Source organism: Aythya ferina (genome assembly GCF_964211825.1).
Source record: "Aythya ferina genome assembly, chromosome: 3".
Classification (NCBI taxonomy): domain Eukaryota; kingdom Metazoa; phylum Chordata; class Aves; order Anseriformes; family Anatidae; genus Aythya; species Aythya ferina.
This window is the reverse complement of record NC_140298.1, coordinates 16,719,198-16,742,878: the sequence shown is the minus strand read 5'-3', so window position 1 is coordinate 16,742,878 and position 23,681 is coordinate 16,719,198. Positions and strand designations below refer to the sequence as shown.

The 23,681-nt window shown below is 39.1% G+C and overlaps 2 protein-coding genes across 4 annotated transcripts; one reads left to right on the top strand and one right to left on the bottom strand.

Moving 5' to 3' along the window:
• Positions 1-86: 86 nt before the first annotated feature.
• Positions 87-13,566, bottom strand: SPDYA (speedy/RINGO cell cycle regulator family member A). 3 transcript variants are annotated; one of them, XM_084513098.1, is made up of 9 exons: positions 13,439-13,566; positions 11,131-11,246; positions 7,228-7,310; positions 5,737-5,984; positions 4,678-4,736; positions 4,314-4,399; positions 2,888-3,059; positions 1,486-1,780; positions 87-225 (listed from the first exon to the last, which is right to left on the bottom strand). In XM_084513098.1, exons 4-9 carry the CDS (start codon positions 5,963-5,965, stop codon positions 137-139), a joined length of 930 nt encoding a protein of 309 aa, XP_084369224.1. In that variant the 5' UTR covers positions 5,966-5,984; positions 7,228-7,310; positions 11,131-11,246; positions 13,439-13,566; the 3' UTR covers positions 87-136. The 3 variants fall into 3 exon arrangements, with proteins under 3 accessions (XP_084369224.1, XP_084369226.1, XP_084369225.1); XM_084513100.1 differs by lacking the exon at positions 5,737-5,984; XM_084513099.1 differs by lacking the exons at positions 5,737-5,984; positions 11,131-11,246 and having other exon boundaries at positions 13,439-13,565.
• A 3,569-nt stretch (positions 13,567-17,135) lies between these two features.
• Positions 17,136-23,060, top strand: EPCAM (epithelial cell adhesion molecule). Its single transcript, XM_084513101.1, has 9 exons — positions 17,136-17,585; positions 18,041-18,145; positions 18,785-19,025; positions 19,325-19,390; positions 20,377-20,440; positions 20,794-20,895; positions 21,056-21,253; positions 21,668-21,709; positions 22,300-23,060. The coding sequence occupies exons 1-9, from the start codon at positions 17,522-17,524 to the stop codon at positions 22,339-22,341; spliced, it is 924 nt and encodes a 307-aa protein (XP_084369227.1). The 5' UTR covers positions 17,136-17,521; the 3' UTR covers positions 22,342-23,060.
• Positions 23,061-23,681: the final 621 nt, after the last annotated feature.

The window sequence follows — 23,681 nt, the reverse complement described above, 5'->3', positions numbered from 1 at the left end:
TTCTGCTTTGATTTCTACTGCCTATAAACTCTTAAATCCCGTGTGATTTAAGGGGAATGTTTTAACAGAATCATTATAGTACTACCGTGCAACACAAATTTTTCTGCAAATCAGAGTATCTGTATCACTCAGTTTTTCATTCTTCATGGCTTGTAAACCAATCCATGGATTTGTCTTGGTTCAAGATGCTGCCTCGTCTGCTTTTCCTGGACTGGCTCTGACAGTCTACCAGAAATCAAGAGAAAGAAAATAAGAAAATAGTGGATCAATATTTTCTCTTTGAAATGAAAGTGAAGCAACTTCTGAGTTTACTAAGTACCAAACAGTGATTACCAGTTTCTCTAAGAACAATGTTTGCACAACTGTAAGGGAAACTGAAATACACTAAACATGGTCTTTTGATAAAGCCGTACTCACTTCAAGAAAAAGATCAGTTGATGAAGTACTCAAATAGTTAAAATAGACACAAACAGAGCTATAAATTAACTGTACCTCTATGGTTAATTAACTGTAACCCTAACCAATATTAAACATGTATACCAACAACATTGCACTTTATCTGCATAATTGAGGCCTTACACAGGAAATTTACATCTCAAGTGTGTTCCACTCTTAACAGTAAATTAAATAATAAACGTTTAAACTAACTGCTCTATGTAATAGAGGCTTCTCATACAAAGGCTCAGGAGACTACTTTGAGTAGTTCAATATGCAGAGGTTCTATTACATTAAACAATTTTCACAGTAGACTGTTGTATTTTCTACACATACCCCCAACCTTAAAAGGATATCTTCCATAAATTGTCAAAGACTGAGATACACTTAAAAGAGAGTGTGAAGTGCTGATTTAATGTACATACTAACTGACGACTGTAATTGAGGAGCCTGCCCTTTCTAAAAACACCACTTTCGAGAAGAGCACTTATAACTCACGTAACACACACTCCATTCGTGTGACAGACACACCAGTATTTTTACTGTTTCTTCTTGCCAAATGCTTTTCAAATAGGATTGCCAGTTTAATTTATAATATGAAAATAGTAACAAATGCCTAAATAGACTAGAACACAAAATTATCTAGAGTAGTTGATGAAAACACTTTGAACAGACTCAATGTGTAATGCAGTTGGTACTTCTAGGAGGAAACAAGATGTGAAAGTGTCAATTAAATGTTTGGCTGAAGCAAGATGGTATTTGTGGCACAGAAAAGGAGAACAAGGAATATTTTGCAAACATTAGTTCAGATATGGTAGTAGTTCTGTGGTAGCAGGTGGTTTTCCTGATACCACAATGTCCGAGTATAAAAGTTTACCCAAAATAAAGAAAGAAAATGGTAACTGCATTTTTAGTAGATGCTTCCACTAACACAGAGGTTGGGTCTTGTCACACCAAGAAGCATATAGTAGTCCCTACAGTAGTCTAAACAGCAAATACTGTCTCAGTTACATAAGCTATTTGAAAATTATTTGCAATATTAAACTATACCTTGGGCATAAGAAACAGGAGAGTCAACCAGCATTTTTTCAACTGGAAAGGTGTCCTTCGTATCCTGGGCTGAATGTAATTCAGTCATCTCCAGTGTGCCAGTTGAGGAGGAGGAGGAAGATAATCCTAGTCGCACAAATCTTCCTTTCCTACCGCAAAGCAAACAGTCCACAGGCGTATTACTAGGTCCTCGTGGCAGCTGTTCTTCATCTTTGTTGTAGCTCCTCACAGCTCCACTGTGGTGCACAGAACGTTCTCGCTGCCATACATAATGTGTTGGAGCGATAGCCATTACCTATCAGAATAGCCATTCTATCAGGAACCACAAAAATAACTGGCAAACATATAGCTGAAAACAAGGGATCCAATTCATATATGGCAGAGAATTAAGACTAGAGAGTTGAAGTGGGTGTCATCTATTATTTATCTGCCTTAGTCTAACTAGAAAGTTTGCTACATTAGGCAACAATAAATGAACCAGTTATGAATCAGATGTTGAAACATAAGTTTTATAGCTTTGTATATTCGTGTAAATCATCACAAATACCAGTTCATGCTTTGTTGGACTGAAGATAGTGTCTTACTATTAAACTAGGTGGATCTTCTGACTCACCATGTCACTAAACTAACAACTGCTGAAAATTGGGAGGGTATGCTGGGATAAGCATTCTACACTTGCCTTGTTCCTTGTATTTTTCCCCATTAACATCTCATCCCATCCATAGAGATGGGATGCTAGAGTAAATAAGATCTTCTTTTCCACCAGATGTAGTGAACAGTACCTGTCAGGGCTCTTCCAGACAGACACATGCCATCTGGAAAGTGAGGAATGTCTATTTTTTCACCCAATATTTAAAAAAAAAAAAATGTAGGTTGTAACAGGCTATTAATAGAGAATGTTAAAAACGCAACCTTTCTTTTTTGAAATGCAATGATAAACCATTACCCTACAAAGTCAACTGAGGTTATGCTGTTAATTTTGAAGAGGAAAATTTCACCTGAGGTGCTATGTTTTGGAAGGTTTTACTTTGTGTACAGTTTAAAATTTATAAAGCAAAGACACAGATAAAAATATTTCTACAGTGAATGAAGTGAAACAGCTAATGCTAAATTTTAAGTAAAAATATCTGCATAAAGCAGAAAGATTCTTCTCATTAAAAACTGCTTTTAACAGCAGCATAACTTATTCTAATTTACCTTAAAAGCATAGTTTCAAAGACTATATTTTGAAAGCAGAAGAAAAAAAACTTTTGGAGGGTAAATGGGCCATTAAATTTTAGCTGCATCTTTTCCTTCTTATGGCTTCTATACACTCTTTAAGGTAAAAATGTTTGTATAGAACTATAGTGTTATCTGGTATTAATTGCAGTTTCAGCATCTACAATATTAAAACCCTCCCTACCTCTTCACAGCAACGTCTGCTTACAATAGCCCTGTAGTCAATTCTACTCCATAGTTGATCTCTTAGCTTTAAGAAATCAGGAAAGAGCTTTCTCCATTTTTTTCCCAAAGCCCATGGGAAAATGTCATACTTTGATTCTTCATCGTCTTCTTCCACTGTATTTGCCAGATACCTTTAAACATATATATGTTTGTGTCTGTAAGTGTTATTCAATCTAGAATCATTCTATCAGTGTGATTTCTAACAGTAAAAGATGTAATATTCAAGTAGTTCTTAATATCATGAGAAAAATTGCTAACAAAACATTTCTCTCTCAATATTACATGTTCTTAACCAGAAAGTCCCACATATATCTTTCAGGTAAACATAAGCTATAATAATAAATGTTTTACCCTAGAGCCTCCTAAATTAGTAAGTAGGTAAGAACTAGCATATCTTGAGAGCTTTCACCTGATACTGAATTCCTGTAACTCATACCTGAAAAAAATTCTAGTTCTGGTCTCCTTCCCATTTTTCCTCACTTGATCCTAATCTCAGTCTTCTCTCCAGGCCCACTCTAATGTGACCCTCTGACACTTTCTAATTCTCTGTTATCTTCTGTTATCTTCTTTCTCCCTTCAGTGGAGTCAGATAACCTCCTCTTCCATGCTTTATGGATGCTATCTGGAATACCACATATGGTAGAAGGAGCAGCCATCTTTCTCCTTACACTAGTGTGCAATCAGAGCAGCTGCCAAGTGCTATTATAGAAAAAGATGACCTGAGCTCTGTAACACTATGAAAGAAAATACTTCATCACTGTAGGTATAGCATATATCCTTATATATGTATCCTATAATACAGAACTATATAGGCTCAGTAAAGACAGATTTATGATTGCACCTCTATTTCAATGTATAGAAATTTTATAAGGGTTCAAAAAAAAGTTCTCTGAAATTACCTACCTATATTTTTACAGTTGACTCAAATCACCTTGACAGAAACTTAGTTAGTAAAGTTACCCCAGAGTTGTGCATCAGGATGAAACAATTCAGTTAAAAGGACTTAAAAGATGGGTAAGATATTAAATAAGGTCTTATAAGAAAAAGCGTGAGCTTTACATATGTTGCCACATATTGCCTTGCACTTACTTCTCTTAATGGAAAAAAAGTTCACAGATTAACAGTTCTGTAAGCAGAAGTCCATGCTATGTATTACAATACCCATGTAAACATCCCCTCATTGCTACTCAGGTTGGACATCAGGGAAACAACACTGAATTTGCACTGATTATAATGTGTGGATTATGTTTCTTTGCTTCATATAGAACCCCAAACAACTACAAAGTGGTTATGAAGTCTCACTGTATATCAGAATCATTAGTAAACAAAGGAAGAAACTAATGCAAAGTTTATGCTAATAAACCAGATAATTTAAGAGTACTTACAGAGCAACAAAGAAATTGATTCTGGTATGCTCATTTATTGTGAAGTTAGCCCTCTTGAAATAAACGAAAGTCATCGCCAAAAGATACTGTTTTAAAATGTAAATTATTACATTCATTATTAAGTATTAACATATTATTTCAATATAACATTTCCTAAAATGCTTACATGTTTGCCTCACACAAAACTACTTTGTTCATTCTTATCAATGAGGAAAGCATAAATTGAGTTTCTTGAAGTTTCCGTATGAATACATTAGAAAAAAATATATATATGGTCTGTATTCTCATAAAATTAAGTGATTAGCAGTCAATTTTCACTGAATAGTTAGTTCTATTATTAGTTCTGTTAACAAAGAACACTTACCTTGTCTGTAATTTTACAACAACAGTCCATCCATAGGAAGTCTTGAATCACATCATCATCTGCAACAAAATAGTCATAGCATTTCAAACTATAACATTGTTTTTCTTAGGAAGTCTATGTAAACAAATAACATAAGTTCCTTTTATCAAACCAAACAAAAGAAGCTGGACCCACCAGTAGAGAACAGAGAAACTGACAGGGAAATGGATTAGGTATGAAAAAACAGAAGACAAACTACGGGAAAGGTAAGGTGACTGACAGTATCTCACTCCATGACACCAAGTGAAGGTGAAAAAATCACCAGTATTTTTTCTACTCATGTAACCTTTTCCTGCATAAAAGGTTCCCTCGAGTAATGTACAGTTATTTCTGATGAACCAGAGACTGTTGAGATCTCTGCACCTTGATTACCTGACAGCTTTTACAAAGCAATACTTGCTTGATTACTTGTGGTCAGTATACGTCTCTGTGAACTTGTACTTTAATGTTCAAGTTTAAATAAATTAAAAAAAAAAAAAAAAAGTAATCTATGTCTCAATCTCTTCTAAATAAATACAAAACTTTATATGAAAGAGATACAAATGCAACAGAGAGGCACAGCAGTTCCTCAGATATTCTTCTCATTCAGTTTCTCTCTCTAAATTCTTATTCTTATAATAAATAATATGTATATAGAACTGAGAGACCAGCCTCTTTTAAGCCTTGTGTAAAACAAGATATATGTTGTTTTGCATGTATTTCTTGATTTCTTGAAAGCTATGAAGCTATGAGAAAATAGTAAGGTATGGGAAATTATTGTTGAAGGAGGTACCATACCATCTTGTTTTCATTTTTCATTTTAAAGGATGGTTTTCATCACTTCAGTAGCCTTTTTTTTGTATTTTTAACTTAAGCGTTAAGTGTTTATACACTAGAATAAAACAACAAAATATGTTTAGACAAAGACAGCAACTATTTATAAAAAGCTCTCTTGAAATTATCATTGAGTTTAGAAAACATACTTACTTATGGTTTTCTACTGTTCAGTCAAAACACTCATATCTATCATTATTAACCTACCAAACAACTTAAAGAAAGCTGTCATTTCCTGACGCTGAATAACTAGGCATGGTCCCTTTGGATGTATATATTTATGACTAAGAACCCTTTTTTCACAATTTTCTTGATGGTCTTTAAAAGCAGGCCGCTTCAATCTAACAAGTTTTTTTTGCTGATGTGATCTGGATGCACTCGATTTTACATGAACAGTGACAGTGGGAGGTGTCTGACACACCAGATTGTGTCTCATTTTGGTAAGTAAAAAGTTCCTGTTAAAAAAGAAGAAGAAGTTAGCTACAAAAAAAAAAAAAAAAAAAAAAAAAAAGTCAATTTTAGCAGTACGTCTCTATAATTGTTTTGTTCAAATGAAGCGTTTTCAGCAAAGCTTCATCTGTCAGGTGATATAAAAATTTATTTTATCAGTATGCAGTGAATTAGGCAGTTAAATTTGGTTCTGATTTGATAAAGCTCTTTTTCAGTGGAAGCAGACTTAATCGTTCATTTTTCATTCAAGATTTGAAAACACATCTCCTTTCCAGAAGAAGTTGCAATCTGTCAGATCCTCATGCATTTATCCAGGTCTACCAAGGAATCTCCATATCTCCGCTCCTATCTATGAAGGGGTATTTTTAAAGTAATGTTAATCGAATCAATGTAACATTGCCATAATCAAACCATATGATATGAAAAATAAAATCATGAAATGCCGAATTATTTTTATAACCTTTGGTTATAGCCGCTGGGGACAAAATTTAAATTAAGTAGGAGGTAATGCAAAGGCATAACCAAGGAAACAAACCTATGTTTTCTTTAAAAAATCAAGAGGACACCAAATGGCGCATGAGGAAAGCTACGTTTTATACACGAGAAAACAACTTTAATTGTTCAGTAGGTCCCTACACAGGGTGTAGGGAGACAGCCTCCCCAGCTCTTAGTTATGACACAGAGGGAGGGGGAAACAATAATAATAATAAATAAATAAATCTCACATTGGGTACGTAATTACCCAGTTTTGGTCCCCAGCAGGTGAGTCCGGAGGAGGCCCCGCCTCACACGGGCCGCCGCCCCCCTCCCCTCCTCGCCTCTCCTCGCCTCTCCTCAGCGCCTCGCCCTTGGCAGCCCCCGGGAGCGCGGGACGCCGCCGCCCCCGGCCCTACCTCTGCCGCCTGGGGGCGCTGGGCTGCAGCGTTCCGGCGGAGCCCGCCCGGCCGCGCCAGCCAATCAGACGGGGCGCGGCTGTTGCTAGGGTGGGAGGGGTAAAAGCAGGGACGGGGCGCACTGGGCCTGGCGTTCCTTCACGGGGAGGCCCCGCGGGTGGTGTGGTGGCTGGAGGCCCTTTGGGGCACGGAGCACGACGTGGTGGAGCTCTCCATCCCTGGGGAAGCAGGGATGGTCAGAATCTGGTCATCTAGAAGGCCTTTTCTAACACAGATGTTTCTATGCGTGCTCAGTCAGATTGAGTCACCCTGCATTAAATTATCCTTCATGTAAAAACAAACAAAAATTCTCTACCTTTTACACGTACATACTCCTGTTTGTGCACAATGCTGTTCATCTAAGGCACTCCAAGCACTCAATTACCAATCATTTGAAAACTGTGGAAAGCAAAGGAAGGATAAGTTACAGAAAAATCTTTAACCACACAAACCATCGAAAGTAGGAAGATAATTTTTGTCATTTTTTGAAGTCTGCAAAACATAAAGCTGCAGTTATTGTAAAGTGTGTGCATTCTTAATCTTCACACCTTCAGATTTGCATTCCTCACAGCACCAGTAGAAAGGAGGTTACAAAGTAAATCTTTATCTATACAGCTTCCCAGTGTTTCTATGTTTTTTTTTTTCCCTACAACTCTCTCCTTTCTAAAATAGTTTGGCTTTTTTTGACTGTTTTTTTTTTTTTTTTTTTTTTTTTTTTTTGAGCTCTTGGTTCTGCAACAAAATATCACAAGATCTTTTCTTTTCACCCTCAAAGATCTGTTACAATCAAGTTCAAATTACTCAAGAGGTATTGTGATCCACTCTCTGTAAACCTTTTCATACTGTTCCTCACCTCCCAGGACCCAAGGTTCAGTTGCAATACATGCTCACTGTGCTCAGACTAGCTTGGTTCAGACTAAGGAAACAGGAGTTGTGAAAAAAAGCAGTGAGAAAATTTGCAATTTTAAGCTTCTCTCCTTGCAAAACTTTAGAGATTAAAGTAGGATTGCTGAGATGGGGATTACTCAAGCACTCAACTTGAAACATCATGGAGAAACATCAACATGGAAAGCCATAAAGCCCAAGAGGAAAAATCAGGGAGTCTGAAACTGACAGCTCAGACCAGCAAATTTTTTCCAGGGAGTCACAAAGGCCCACAAAACCCTCCTGGATGCTAGCCTGGCTAGCTACCTCTTTGGAGGTGATGAGCTTAATGTAGTGGTTAAACTCTGCATATCTTTTAGGTACATTTACTAATAAACAATTGTTCTGTATTTCTGAGTTGTGTATCTTACATTCAGGTCTCTACTGGGTATATGGTAAGAAGTTCTTGAACAGAGTGATAAGAAGGAAACAGAACTTTACCGGACTGTAAATACTCTGCATGATGTAGAGGACCTAACTGGTTCTCAGCCTTTATTACTAAGGTATTAACTACAGTTTTTGGAAGTTTGTTGAACAATTAATTCATCCAAGCATATCCGGGAGAATGTTTTTTGTTCTCTGATTTCCGAGTAACTCAGTGAACATCAGAGGGCACTATTTCACTACAAGCAATTTAAACTGAGACACTATAGCATTGTCCTGCCTCCTACACTGAATTTATATAGTACTTAACTCAGAGCCCTTCCCATAGGATGGCATTAGATCGTTTGAGTTACTCTTTATCTTTATATGCTATTACAGTTTGAAGTATTTTATTTATATATATATATAATTAAAACCTTTTGGAATTGTTTCAAAATCTTGTTTTTGCAGAAAGAAAAAAAGATTTTTGTAAATACTCTGGAACTGAATTATGAGAGATATATAGTTGCATAATTACCCAGTAGCTAGTTCAAAAAAGGCAAATAGAAAGCAGTTTACTTCTCTTAAATTAAAAAAAAATGTTTTCAGTAAACCAGTTGTGAGACACATGGATTAAGAAATATCACTGAAGTAATACTTGTAAGGTAGGAAAACAAATGCCTTTGATATGTGGTATCCTTCCTAGTGGACTATCCAGTGGATGATCTTAAAGTTTTTTTCCACTCTAAACGATTCTGTGATTATAATGAGGTTTTTGTTGTTGTTGTACCACTGGAAGAACTCTTGATACATCTTTTCAAAGGAAGTCATGAAAAATAAACATTGGTTTGTCTAAATATAGATCATTGTTCAAATATAATGTGCATTTGTCCAATTATAGACTTTTTCTACTTATTGCTGAATGTAAAATAAGAGGAAACAAAATAATAGCTCTCTTCCCTGTAGAGAGAACTCCTGCCCTTGTCAGGGGGAACCCAGTCTCTCAGTCAAATATGTTCTAGATGAAACACGCACAGGATGAGAACTCTATTCCTACAGACATGTAAATAAACTCAAGCATTCATCTAAAAATTAAAGGCTGGACATGCTATAACTCTGTTAGAATATAGGGTGCAATAAAGCAAAAAAGTTTCAGAATATTTCAAAGAAATAGGCAAACTACATGAATCCACATCTATCACCAGTAATCTGCTTCTTTTATTTGGAAAGGGAGAGTAAGAATTTAGATGAGTTGTGTGAAACAAATCATTACAGCATTGTGGTGCCTGAGCTAGAGCTACACTTAACACCCTGAATATGACTTACCTCTTTGGTACATGAACTAGTAACTAATGACACTAGAAAGGATTCTTATAGCTAAATCTTTGCTGTCAACAAACACAACAGTAGGATTAAAACTAAAAATGATCTAGTGCATCTTAAATATATATCAGTGATGGATGGATGGACGGACAGACATGGAGATTGCCGTCTGCTTTGTTTGCTTGAAAACTTCTAAGCAAACAGCAGGATTTTTTAATACATAAATCCAAAACTACCTCTGGTTTCTCCCAGGTGCTGAGAAAGTCAGAAACTATTTAAAAAAAAAAAAAAAAAAAAAAAAAGGAAATACTGCAGTGAACAAGAAACAACAGATGACAGAAGAATGTCAAGGCTGCCAGCGAACACAGTGCATGTCTAAACATGCTGCTTCTGCATACTGCAAATCAGCCAAATGCTCTGCAGCGGCAAATCTACATAAAGTACTGGGGACATACATTTGAACTTGCTGTTCATTTCTACTGTAGGCTGATATATCCTGTATGAACTTAACTGACTCAAAGCAGAAAGTGGAAGCGTTTACTTTTTTTTTTTTTTCTTTTTTTTTTTTTTTTTTAAGGATTTGCAGTTCTGTTCTGGTTGTAAGTGAAACCAAATAGTCTTACCTGAAGAGATGAGACTATGTGAGACTATGTTAGGTCTTCACCATCATGTGTCTCTCAACATCATTGACTCTGAACTCTTTACTGCATATTTTATATCAAGGGGAAAAGACATGAAGTGTACAGTGCCCCTTAAATAGTTTTTTTTTGAACCTTCTGATACCACCCACAACATTTTAGCTTTTAAAAGTAAATGGAGGTTGCATCCTGCACATTAGTGAGCATTTAATAAGCATGGATATTCATTATCCTGTTGTGCCCATGAAGTTTCTTCATACTGTATTGTGCAAAGAGCACTAATAAAACAGACTCCTGTACCACCATGACCCAGAGCCATTTCTTTCAGATGCAAAGAGCAGCAGGCTGCCTCAGACACATGTGCAGGAGTGAGGAGCAGCTGTGTCAGCTGTGCACAGGGAGCTTGCAGTGTATTGTGTGTGTGCAGTGACTGAATTGCCTGCATTTCCATTGAAAAATGCGAGCTCTTCAGTGTGCAAGTTTTCACTTCTCTCCTCTCAGAAACTAGCAAACACTAGACTTTACAAATCTTAGCAATGAAAATATAGCTGGACCGATAAAATTGTAAGACCTTTTACTTTAATCAAACAAATGTTTTTATAAAATCACAATACTCATTTCACATCTGGTGAACAGCAGCACACATTTGTAGTCCCATTGATGTTAATGCATATGCAAACATTAGTACACAAAATCATTGAAAATCTAAGCAACTAATTATCCAGAAAATATATCTATCTTTCTACCTAAGGAGATAAAAAGTAGAAAAACTTCGGTGCTTTCAAAATAATGTCCTTTTTTTTCTGAAGGTAAGTTCATCATTTCTTAAATTCATAGCTGTTTGAGTGGATGAAGAATAGGTGGGAGCCTTCAAACTCTAGCTAGCCAGTTTTTAATTCTATAATTGGACAAAATCTGTAAATTATATCATCTTTCTGACCTTGTTTTCCAATTCCAAAGTTTAGATTTACCTGTTAGTTTACTGGTCGCATAACTCAGATCACAAACTCTTCCAAACACAGGGTATCTATTTATTCTGGTTTTACACCGTGGAACACAATTGAATCTTTTTCCATGACCATAGCCTCTATAATATGAAATTATATTAGTAATTAAGATGTTGTAATTTCTCTATTGTCAAACCTTATTTTGACAGCAGGGCATTCACAGACTCATCCCATTAAAGGATTAATCAACAATAACATAGCTATAATTTCTGAAATAAGGGAAAAATATTTTTATATGCAAATATTTTGACTCCATGCTGAGAAAGGAAAAGCCTCAAGTTCAGTAGCAGGAAGGCAAAACTTTATAGACTAAAACCAGATTAATTAAATTGTAGGCTGAAGAGTCTGGATGGTTTTTTTTTCACCCCAATCCAATGGTTCAGGCTTCAAACGGTTAAATTAGAACTGCCACAGTTTGTTAAACATTGATTGGCCCTCCCTAGAAGCAATGGGTTCTATAATTACTCTACAGCAGGTCAAAAAGCTTTCTTGTTTCTCTGAGATCAGTAATCGCAAATTGTAAAAGTTTTCTCACCCAGAGGTTGAAGCAATAAAATGACTAGTACAAGGGCTGTAAATTAAAGTGCAAACTGAAACAGATGAACTTTGGTAATAGCTAGCTAACTGGAAAAAAAAAATAAAGATAAACGCATGAAATAGGAAAGTAGTTACAACACAAAAGCAATGTATTTCAGTAAGAAAAAAAAAAAAAAAAAAAAAAAAAAACACAGATTGTCAGCTATGAAACACCTCGCTCCTTTTAACCCTACTCTTTGGTGCCCATTGTGTTATGCTAAATGGTGTTTGTGGGCTTAGCTGCTTCTGCTCAGCTCTTCCGTGTATTTATTCAACTTTGCCTTGGGTATGACTACAAATACAAGCTGCAATGAGGTAAGACTGGGTGGGGATTTATAGCATGTGAGCTGCTCCACAGAAACTACCTCTGTGAATGCTGTGGCCCTGTCTTTGTGTTTTGTTTTGTTTTGTTTTTTTAATGAATAAATGTCTTTTTTTACTGCCATGTACAACACTGTCCATAGCCTGTTACTGTGGATTAGCTGATATATGGTCAATCTACACCCAAGTTTGCCTTGTAGTGACCTGTACACATAGACAAGTCTGACATAAGGAAATTTAATAGCAGACACCTCCAAGTACTTAACGTACCTTCCAATACCATCATACTGAGAAACTGGACAGCTATCTGTCCATACAGCCGTCTGCTTTGGTTCTTAGAACAGCACTGAGATGTTGTCACACAATTAAACATGTTAAAATCCATTTAGGACTCTCAAACAGTTTTTAATAAATTTAACTTTTGACAAAGTTCCATCTGTAATGGCTAAAAGGGAAAAAAAAAATCTTATATTCCAGAACTGAAACAATTTTAGTTTAAATGGAGCTCCTCTGACTACAGCTTGTGATGTCACATTTTCTTCTAAGCCCTTTCCAAACTATACGAAAACAGTGAGTATACTAAGGGACTGGGCACAGTATGAGATTACTGTGCTTGACTCTCTGCTACAAAGTAGGCTGGATGAAGACTTACTCATTTTTTTTTTACCTCTAATGCTACACAGTTTAAGCAGCTTTGAACACTGACAATAGCTGCTGTGAAAATGCTGTAGGTATAAGAGCCATGAAGACATATTTCCATGGCAGTAAAGAGAGGGATGATGATGAGCCTGTTAGTGACCCCACCCACTGGGGTTAAGACTAAGCCCTAGCAGAAAGGTGAGGATGCCATGATGTATCACAGGTTGGTTTCTATAATCCTCAAAGATACTAACAGAACACACATTAATTGCATGAGCATCTCTCTCCAGTGGCTACACCCTGTCTACTTTTACAAACCTCTGAACCAACAGTTGTATGCCTCAGGTACTCTTACTTTCAGCCCAAGCTTGATGGAGAACCAAGGTGCAGGCATCTAAAGCTGAGGACAGGTTTATGACTGTTGCCACTGCCTCTGCACTGATTTTCATCTCCGGTGTGCACAAAAATTTCAGCAAAATAAACAGTTACATTTATAAACTGTGTTACTACTCAAAGAAAAAAATGTCATGATCTATAAACAGGCCAAAAATACACAAAACATAAGCTATCTTTTTACAGTGTTCAGAAGCAGTTATGACAGTCTTGCAGAAAAGACACAGTTGCTCATTTATTTTTTTACTGGGTCTTTATTTGACCAGCTACACGTGGCCAAAACATTTAAGCTCTGTGTTACTCTCGATGTTCTCATTATTCATAAAAAGATAATAGTACTTACCTGCTATGTAGTGTTTTTCAGTCCTGCAGGAAATAAAAATGGCGATGTTATTACAGTTCTTTGAGCAGCAGCATACACTGGTTTGTGAAGGTCTGGAATCTTCAGAAACACATCATGGACAAGATATTATATATTATTTCTCAGTATTGTCCTCTTTCTATGGTACTTTCAAGTGGCCTTCTTATGGTACATCCTATGTAGAGTATAGTCTGCAAACAAATAAACAAACAAACAAAAAAAAACCTGATTGAACACATTCTAAAAGTGTCCTAATAACAATTTCCTTAGTTTATATATAACATATAATTGCCTGTAACGTAGACAATGTATATAACAACGTCTACCATAAAAATAAATAAATAAATACGCCTGTTTTCATTTTTGAGCATGACTGTTTCTGCTTGTTTCTAACTTCATTGGCCTTAACCAGTTGAAAGTCATCATGAATTTTCAAAAAGCATTAATTTTGTGGGAAAACACTAGTAGCACTGTTTTGCACTTTGGCATAATACTTGGCCTATTTTTAGGGACATCTTCAGAAGAGCACAGCCCAAACCAACCATGTTTGGAGCCTCTGAAAAATCTCAGTTAGAGCTGGATTGCCAAATACTCCAATGAAACCGATCATCTTCTCCCTACTCATCTCTCCGATCTGCCGACCACAATACATGTCACAGCCCCACCTTGCATCATTTCCTGATAGTTCAGGAGTGACTCATAGATTCTTGCAACTTTCCCTGAAAGCAGATTTTATCCCTTTTCTGTGCCTGTGGAGTGTCACAAGACCACTCACCCAAGTTCTAGGGAACACCTGCAAATTACGTTGTAAAGACACAGGCCAGATCCCATTATCACACTAATTCTTACTGGCTTCTGAAAGAGCTGAATTTATCTCCTCGGACCTGATCCACAGTTCACTGAGTCAACAGAAAGTCTCCCACTGGCATCCACAGTTCTTCAAGTAATACTTAAGTGAACTGAACTAGCTTTATTCTCCAAACAGATCTGGAGCAGATATGAACTGGAGAGCAAAAGTTGAACAACACAGATCACCCAAGTTTCTCAAATATGAGCTTACATATCCCCTAAAGACTAGTGATCAAAACAATTTTATACATATATAAGAACCAGAAATGTGTTTGTAACATTTAAATTATAATTGGTCTGAGCTGTAATTATGCTTTCATAAGTGTAAACCACATCTATCCTACACTGCACTGCCTAATTGGCATTCAGCTATTTGCTAAGAGGAGATATGTCCAACAGCTGATAAAACTGCTGTTTGTAACCAGTAAGCAAGATCTTACCTTGAGAGCATTACACTGGGAAAAGTCACTTTAGAAACACCACTGAACAAAGTCATGCAGTTCACCCCAAAAAAGCCTTTTATATCACTACAAAAGGTTCAAAAATGGTACTCCTCTCTAAGCCCCAGACACTGAGTTGTCTCTGTAATTAAGCTATTTCAATACCTGGATTGTTTTATCTCTCTAACCATATGCCTGCTCCACTGGCATATGGTTAAGAGAAGCTTCCCTCAAAATAACCTGGAAAGACGGTAAAACTAATGCAATTGAGAATGGTTTTTCACTCCCATTGCTTTGCTGAGGGATGACATTGTGAAGAGCAACTCTCACAATTTCCAAAATAATAAGCAACATCCACATGTATAAACAAGAATTTATTTCGATTTGGAAAACTGGAGAAATTAAAGATAATGAGACTTGCATCAGTTCCCGCAAATTGGAGCCAAATCAAATGGCAACATGGTGCACCTATCTTTCCATTAGCTATGGTTTGGCTTTCTAACGCTGATAGTTCAGGAAACACTTAATGTGTCACACTACAAGGCCAAAACACACTGCGATGGGCTTCTTCAGACCACACATATATCCAGGTTGAATTCAACCTTTAGACACTGTTTTTTGTACACTGACAATAAAGACTTGTCCAGTATTTGGAGGTGGTGGAAAAAGCAGCTTTACTTTCAGTAGTAGCCACTATGAGGTTTCAAGACTGCAGACTAAGGCTTGGTTTATTAATACTAGGCACAGAGGTTTACCTATCCCAAACAAGGGCCAGGGGAACAAGGATTAGCATGTGTTCACTCTGTCCTGTTTCTATAAAGTTACAATATTAAAACAAAACAAAAGGCAAAAGCCTATCATTAAGTGTACTGTTCCCTGTTTTTAAAGTCGATGTAGTTCAGCTTGGCAATTTGACATGACAGGGTAACTCCTCATCTTGAAAAAAAACCAATACATTTACACACAAAAAGAGATTTACCATAAGACAGGCATTTCTGAGCCTATTGATCCTGCTCATCTTTCTGCAGAATGCCATCATCTGACAGCAACAATGTGAAAAGTCCATGTGAGAGACTTTAAAAGTCTTTCCAAGTTTTCACTTCGCTAAGATGATGCTGTTAATTTGAGTCATTGAAAACTGTACCAGAAGAGTATTAATAAGCCACTCAAAACTGCAAGAAGAATTACAAAAAAAATAAAATAAAAATGGAGAAGTCTCATTCAGACTGTACTAGGAGCAGACTTAGAGAACAGTCATTTAACTCAGACCCATCAGAGAGAGCTCATCGATTTCAGCGGGCCGTTGTGGACTACAGTAAATATGGAAACAGAGATGCAACACAGACTCAGCTCACATAGAGACAAAATGGCACAGACCGCTAACCTGTGCTTACTTTCAGAACATGCAAAGGTTTTAAACAGTTTCATTAACTGAGATTTGCATGTAAAAGGAGTGGCAACGTGTTTGTATTGTACAGTGAATATCAACACTGGTAAGAGGAAGTTTCAACTGTCCTTGAAAATACCGATTTCTCATAAATGCGGGATGTCGTTGTTTTTCTCCTTTCCTAAAATAACTTAGTTTTCAGGACACTGGTATATCTTTCAGAAAGATTTTTTTAAGCTGAATTAATACATTCAGAAAAGATTCAGAAAAAAGGTGTACCACACCTTCTTTTTGTTTTACATTTTGGCATCCCTTTTCCACTTGGGAGAGTAATTCTAAAGCCAGCAGCAAGCTTCCCTACCTTTCGTCTTCTGTAACATTGCCAGGGCTTTTGCACTACCTACAGTTTCACATGTTCCTGGTAAGCTGCACTGCTCAGGGACATGGTACCGAAGACTTTGATTTCTCAACGAGGAAAGTGCAGACAGTCCCGTGCCGGAGCGATTCGCTTCAGAGCAGTCCTAAAGGGGAGTAACCAAGCATATACAGTAGTGTTTTGGGGGGGGGGGGGAAATAGGAGAACGATCCTTGAGAAAGTGTGCTCTGTATAGACAGGTGCCTGGTTTTTTTTTGCTAAACTAACTCCGGGATTATCGGGATTTCTGTTAAACGCTCATAGAAAAAGAGTTCAGAAGGCACCACCGAGCAGAATTAATCATTAAACATCGCTATCTACCGCTGCTCCTCGGCCCGACAGAGGGGAGCTGCGGGAGCAGGGGGTGGCAGCGCGACCCCCGGGGGGGGCACAAAACACCTCAGGGAGGGAACCAAAAGGGCGAGGCAGGGCCGGGGAACCCCAGACACACTCGGACACACTCGGACACACACACACACGCCTTCCCGGGACTTCTCCCGGTGACTAACAGTTTCTCCTCGTCGTCGGGGGCGGCTGCCTGCTGCCACCACCCCCTCCTCCCCCCGCCGGCCCGGGGCAGCGCGGTTTCGTCCCCTCTCCCTCCCTCCTGGCCGCACCTCGGGGCGCTCCCCTCGGCCGCCCCGGAAGGGGCTATATTTGGGCCGGGGCAGGGAAAGGGAGGGCGCTGAGCTCGGGCTCGCCCTGCTCCATCCAGTTTCGCCCAGGTGCGGGGGGGAGGGGGCGGTTTAACAACGCCCGGCTGCCCGGGGAGGAGGTGCCGCTGCCGCCCTCTGCGCCTCGCAGGTGTAACCGGAGCCAGGAGGGCGCGGCGCGGCTATCCCCTGCCGAACCTGTCGGGCGGCTCACATCGCTCCCCGCCGTGCACGCAGCGCTCTCTCTCCCTCTCTGTCCTCAAACCCGCTCCTCCGAGGCTTTCTCCCCGGCCTCTCCGCGCCCCACCGCCGGCCGAAGCCATGGAGCCGCTCCGCGGGGCTGCGCTCCTGCTGCTGCTCTGCGCCGCTGCCTGCGCCCAGAACGGTGAGTGCCTGCCCCGCGCCCCTCGTCTCGCCCCACGCCTTCCCCGCTAACCCCAAACGGGGCCCTCGACCCCCCTGAGGGCGACCCCGCTCGTTCCCCGCGGAGCCGCCCCCACGAACCGGGGCGGTGGGCGCCCCGCTCCGCCCGGCCCCTGGCAGCGCCACAAAATGGCGCCCCCGCCTCAGCGGGGGCTGCCCGCGGGCGGGAGGGTGCCCGGTCCGTCGTGTCCCTCTCCCCCGATGGCTCTCCCCACGGTTTGGGGTGCCCGGCAGCAAAAAAAGGGCCGGAGCCGGTCCTGGGGCTTCGAGGGGAAAGTTCTCGCCCTACGCTGGAGCCGCGGGGTGCGTGGCTGCGGGTGAGGGGCGGCTGTGGCTCCCCTCCTCGCCCGCGGGGTCAGCCTCCGCCCGGCCTCGCCTTCGGGAGCATCCGCGCTCATGGCTGTGTGTCTCTTCCAGACTGTGTTTGTGAGAAAAACAAGCGTGTCACCGACTGCACGTTGGTTAACGGCGTCTGCCAGTGCAGCTCCATCGGCTCCGGTGTCACCGTCAACTGTGATACTCGTGAGTACAGCCCGCTTGTCCTTTGTGGGTTTTAACCTAGGAGCTCTCGCTACTATGGGGATCCTAAATAAAAGTGCCAGGTACCGTGTAAGAGGGGGTATGTGACCCTGCGCAAAGAGCTCCTGGCAAATAACGACGGCAAGGGAAGGGAAGAAAGATTCTTCCTGGTCTTCTAGGTCAACTGGCGATGAACAATGAGCGCGTCTGATTCCTGCTGCGTAACTTATGTGCATGACTCCAGTTCCCTGATCTCTTTCACTATCTGATCCTTGCCTAACGAAAAGGATTTCTCAAACGTTAATTTTTTGCTTCCTTCTAAGCACATATCTTGACTTTTCCTATGAATTTATGGGTGAAAGAGCCTTTTCTAAAAGCCTTACTTCTTGGTTTGAGGTAGCCTGTAAATCTTTCTCTGGGCGGAAGAAACCGAAACTGCCTGGACTTCTGCATTTGGCTTCAGAAGCTGATATACTCCAAACCATATTGGCTTTATTTATTACCTACGTCTTTGGTATCTGATCTTCCTTGAAATGGCTTCAAATGCAGTTGCTTCTGAAGTAACCATGTGGTTTTATGGAGTTTTGGTTTTGTGTGTGCATGGTCTGAAATCGTAAAATGTGACTTCCTGGTTATTTTTAGTGACATCAAAATGCTTGTTGATGAAAGCAGAAGTAAAAAGCACAAAATCAGGTCGTCGTGAAAAGCCAAAAGATGCGTTTGAAGATACTGATGGTCTTTATGATCCTGAGTGTGAAAACAATGGTGTCTTCAAGGCAAAGCAGTGCAATGGAACCACCTGTTGGTGTGTGAATACAGCTGGTGTTAGAAGAACTGACAAACATGACACAGACTTGAAGTGCAATCAATTAGTCAGAACAACGTAAGTCTTTTCAGCAGGGCATGCTGTGACCTAAAAGCATTCCTGTATTAGGTTCTGCCTTACAGAGGATTTATCTGTGTGAGTGATACACTGGGACTGAATGAATGTGGAGCAATAAGTACTTGTTTACTGCCTTTTTCCTTTGGAAACAATGAGATTTGTGGGGAAAGGGGAGGAGATATATATATTTTTTTTTTCCCCCTCTCACTGCTTCATTCACCTCCACCCCCCACATGGGATTAGATTCTTGGTGTACGCTGTTTATATGCATGTGTTTTTAAGAATATTCATTACTTCAGGTGGATCATCGTTAAAATGAAACATGCTGAAAGAGAAACTCCTCTGAACACTGAGTCTCTGAAGAAGTAAGTGACCTACTGTACTTCTAAACAACCAAGTGTTTAAAATCATTGTCAAATGTGTGAACTAATTTCTTTGTAAGACTTATAAGTGACCTATAGGTCCTTCATAAAGCTTGCTTTAATTTTATTGGAAATGAACGGTTTAAATGGAAACAAATCACCATCATTTTTAAGTGGAAATGTACCTTTTAATCAAGTCAAGATAGTAAAGAAGATAATCGGGTGAAACTGCTCAAAAATGAAACTGATGGAGAGATAGAGGAGGGACTTCATAAAAGAAGTAGGAGAAAAAACGTCAGGCTAGCTATATTTCTTGGCTTAAATAAAATTCTTCTTGTCAAAGGTCATATAGCAAGAAAAATGTGCTTGTAGCTGTGAGGGTTTTTTTGCTTATTGCTGGAACAGAAGTTTCTGCTGTATTTGTGAACTCTCAAAACTATTTAAAGTCTTTTGATCTTCACCAGTGCAGTAATTGTTTGTTTTGCAGTAAGTGCAACTTCACTGTTGGGAATTAACAGAGCTCTGGTACCTCTTAATGAGTATGCTGGGCCTGGCTGGGGTGGAGTTAATTTTCTTTGTATCAGCCAATATAATGCTGTGTTAGACTGGTCACCAAAACAGTGCTGATAAGAATCAGTTAGTTATAGTGTAAAGGTCTTGTCTGTCTCTCCCTCTGCTGCCTCAGTGAGTAGGTTAGGGATGGGCAGGAGGTTGGGAGGGGAAACATCCAAGACAGCTGACCTGAATTGACCAACGAGCTATCCCAGGTCATATAACATCATGCTCAGCAATAAATAAGGTTTGGAGAGGGTGGTTCCAAAGTAGCTATTGCTTGGAGACTGGCTTGCATAGGTGTCAGCTAGGGTCAATCCCCCACAAACAGACTTGGGGGTGGAGGTAGTGGGGGGTGTAAATTGTACTAGTTATCTAAAAAGTGATGTGTAAAAATACTACTGCTTTTAACAGTTGCGGTTTTAATATCCTTGTAGATTCTTCAAAGAAACAATTTCCAGACGTTATATGCTGAATGGGCGCTATATAGCCGATGTCACGGTAAGAAGCACATGTTTTATTTTGTGACTAATTCACTAAAAACTTTCAGTGACTTTGAAGTTTTGTTGCATAAAGTACGGATCTTAATGGAGGCTTACAAAATAGCTTAACTTATTGAACACAAGCAAATAACTATCTGAATTGAAAAATTGCATGTCTGTCTTCCTAGTTCATATATGAATTCACTTTGCTTTATCAAAAATGTGAAATTTGAATTGTTCTATAAAAACTTTGCTTTAGAAGTACCATAAACTTGATTGAGAATGTTACCTCAAGTCAGATTGTATTTTGCTGCATATTTAGTAGTTGGGTCTAAATTAACCCCTTTAATTCCATACTGTCTTCTTTCCCAGTATGAGAACCCTTACATTTTTATTGATCTGAAGCAAAATTCCTCAGACAAATCTGCTGGAGAAGTGGATATAGCTGATGTGGCCTACTACGTTGAAAAAGATGTAAGTGTCATGGGTAGAGTCTTCCAAAGACTAAATATGTATGGCATTGCGTTTGATGGTCATAAAATATTCTGGCAAAAGCAAGATAAACAATTGTAACGCATAGAAGAATGCCTATTACAAGGTGAACTAGTAAGTCTCTTTTGTTATCTGTCCTTAGGTAAAAGGTGATTCCATCTTTCTTAACAACAGACTGAATGTCAGCATTGATAATGAAGTGGTACAGCTTGACAAAGCAGTAGCGGTCTACTATGTTGATGAAATAGCACCGGAGTTTTCCATGAAGTCTCTGACTCCTGGCGTCATTGCTGTCATTGTAATAGTGATAATAGCAATAGTTGCTGGAATTGTTGTTCTGGTAAGTTCTAACAAAGCTGCCAGGCAGGGTGGGTATCAGTGTAATTTGGGGAATAATACACCAAGGTAGTTGGACTCTGATAGAAAGTCTGCCTCTGTAAACTAGCTGTTTGTGGGCTTTCTTTGAGACTCTGGAGTAGAGAGGAATTCATGGATGGACTGTCACTGATTTGGGTTGTGACAGAAGGGTGTCGCATGGAAAATGAAGTATTAAGAAAACACATTTAGGTGGAGGGAGTACCTGTCTTGCCTCCTGGTTTAAGGTAGTCAAGAGTGGCAGAGAGCCTGTTAAATCTGGAAGGATGGGGAATGGACAGTTTCAAGATCAGAGTGCCAAACAGATAAAGTGAAATGTAAATCAAGACTTAAACTTAACAATTAATCTGTCCTTCCTTTACTCTTTCTTTCCTTACAGGTTCTCACAAGAAGGAAGAAAGGGAAGTACGTGAAAGCAGAGGTAATTTTTTTTGATGATATATGGGGGAATTTGGGGGAGGTTGGTTAGAACCTAAACTTAAAAGTTTCTGCGGGAGTTTAATAGCTTGCTTTGGGTGCTTCAGATATGTTGGAGTGTGGTGGTGGGGATTGAAATTTTGTAACCAGTTTAGATCTCTGTATAGTTCACCATGTTGGCTCTGCATGTTAGTTTCAAAGGCAACTGGCAATCTGATGTCTTTCCCAGGATTTGGGAGGGGGGAGGTGCTGGAGGCAAGTACTGTTTTTACATTTCTATAGCCAGGGCTGTGCAATCCACAGGAAGCACTGATAGTCTTGTTTTATTATGGAGATGTGGAGATCTTCAGGGGTCTTCAGCTTCAACTGCAAGGGCCTTGCAGTTCCTATTGATGTGCTACTTCACAATGGAATTGTGCTAAGGTGTATAGTGTTTCAGCCCCCAGGTACAGAGTATTCCTAGAGGAATCCAAATTTTGTAGCTGACAATTACCTCTTGCTGATGAAAATCTGGAGTAAAGTTATTGATTTCTGGGTTCTCCTGTTAAGAAGCACAAATGTTGATGTTCCTCAACCTATTTCCTCCTCCCCCAGGTGAAGGAAATGAATGAAATGCATAGAGGACTGAACGCATAACTAAATCAGCTGAACACCAAGTAAGATTCAACCAAGAAGAAAACAAACAGTGGAGGCATGGATCTTAAGAGTTAATATTCCTTGTATGGGGAGGCAATTGTGCTTGCTTAATGATTGTTAAAACAAAGCCTAGACTGACAACCATGCTACTACTTTTACTATTTGTTGAGAGTTAAATCTTAAACATACAATTTTATTCAAGTCAAAGTTAACTACTACCCCCTGATTTTTGTAATGAAATGAGCTGTCAATTGCTGCTACTGGGCTTTTGAAGCATAAACTTTTAATGGTTGTTTTAACCTTGGAGTTTTTTGAAGACTTTTTTTGTAGCCATGTCATGAATATTTGGCTCATGTATAAGTAACTGAACATGGCTTTGTTTTTATGACTATTTGTACATATTTGAACTTACTGTAAGTTTTTTTTATGACAAACTAATAAAACTTTGAAACAGGCTTCTAATTATTCCATGTTGAAATGATGATTTGGTAAACTATCGTGCTTTTCAATTCAGTAGTGTAATGCTTAAAGCAAGCAATCTTAGAATAGGTGAAAATATTTCAGAAGCTCAAATAACAGGTATCTAATTTCTTGATAGCCTGAATCTTTTTCCTTAAAGTAAATTTAATGCTTTATTTTCCACTACCCATGTGCAACAGGAGTGAAATGATAATGTGGATTGATTGTATTAAAAAATAAACATGCTCTGAACATAGTAATTTCAGGAACCTGTAGACTGCTCTTTCAAGTGGTGTGTATGGATTTGTAATAAAACAAGCCTTTAATCAGGGGTAGGTGGAGAGTGTTGGCAACTGATCTCGGAGCTGGAAAAGAGCTAGAGCTCTTACACCGTTCACAGACTCAGTTTCTGTTTTTATTACTGTTTTCTGTCGTGGAGTCTGACCAGACTTTAAAAGGCTATCTACCTCCCCAAGCTTGGCATAAAATAGTTTGCTTTGGCAGTCAATAATCCTATGTAATGTATACTAGCTAGCATGTAAATAGATGGTCCATCCAGCATCTGATTTATAAAGGAAATGCTGTAACTCCTGTTGCCAAAGAAATAATGAGATACAAGATAAGGAATGGAATGACAAATCTGTTTATTAATGCAATGTTTTTGTTCCCCCTCCCTAAAACAGGAAAAGTAGGCTAAACTGCATACTGTGTTCATAAAATTAAATGTGGAACATAGCCTATTAGAGAGCTTGTGTATGTCCCCAGCTTACAACAAGGAAGTTGACTGTAATTATGTTACAGGTCACCAGTATACCTTCTGCTTTCAGACAACATGGTAGCTATCATGCTTGTGTTAGTTACTGTGTTAGATGTTGAAAATG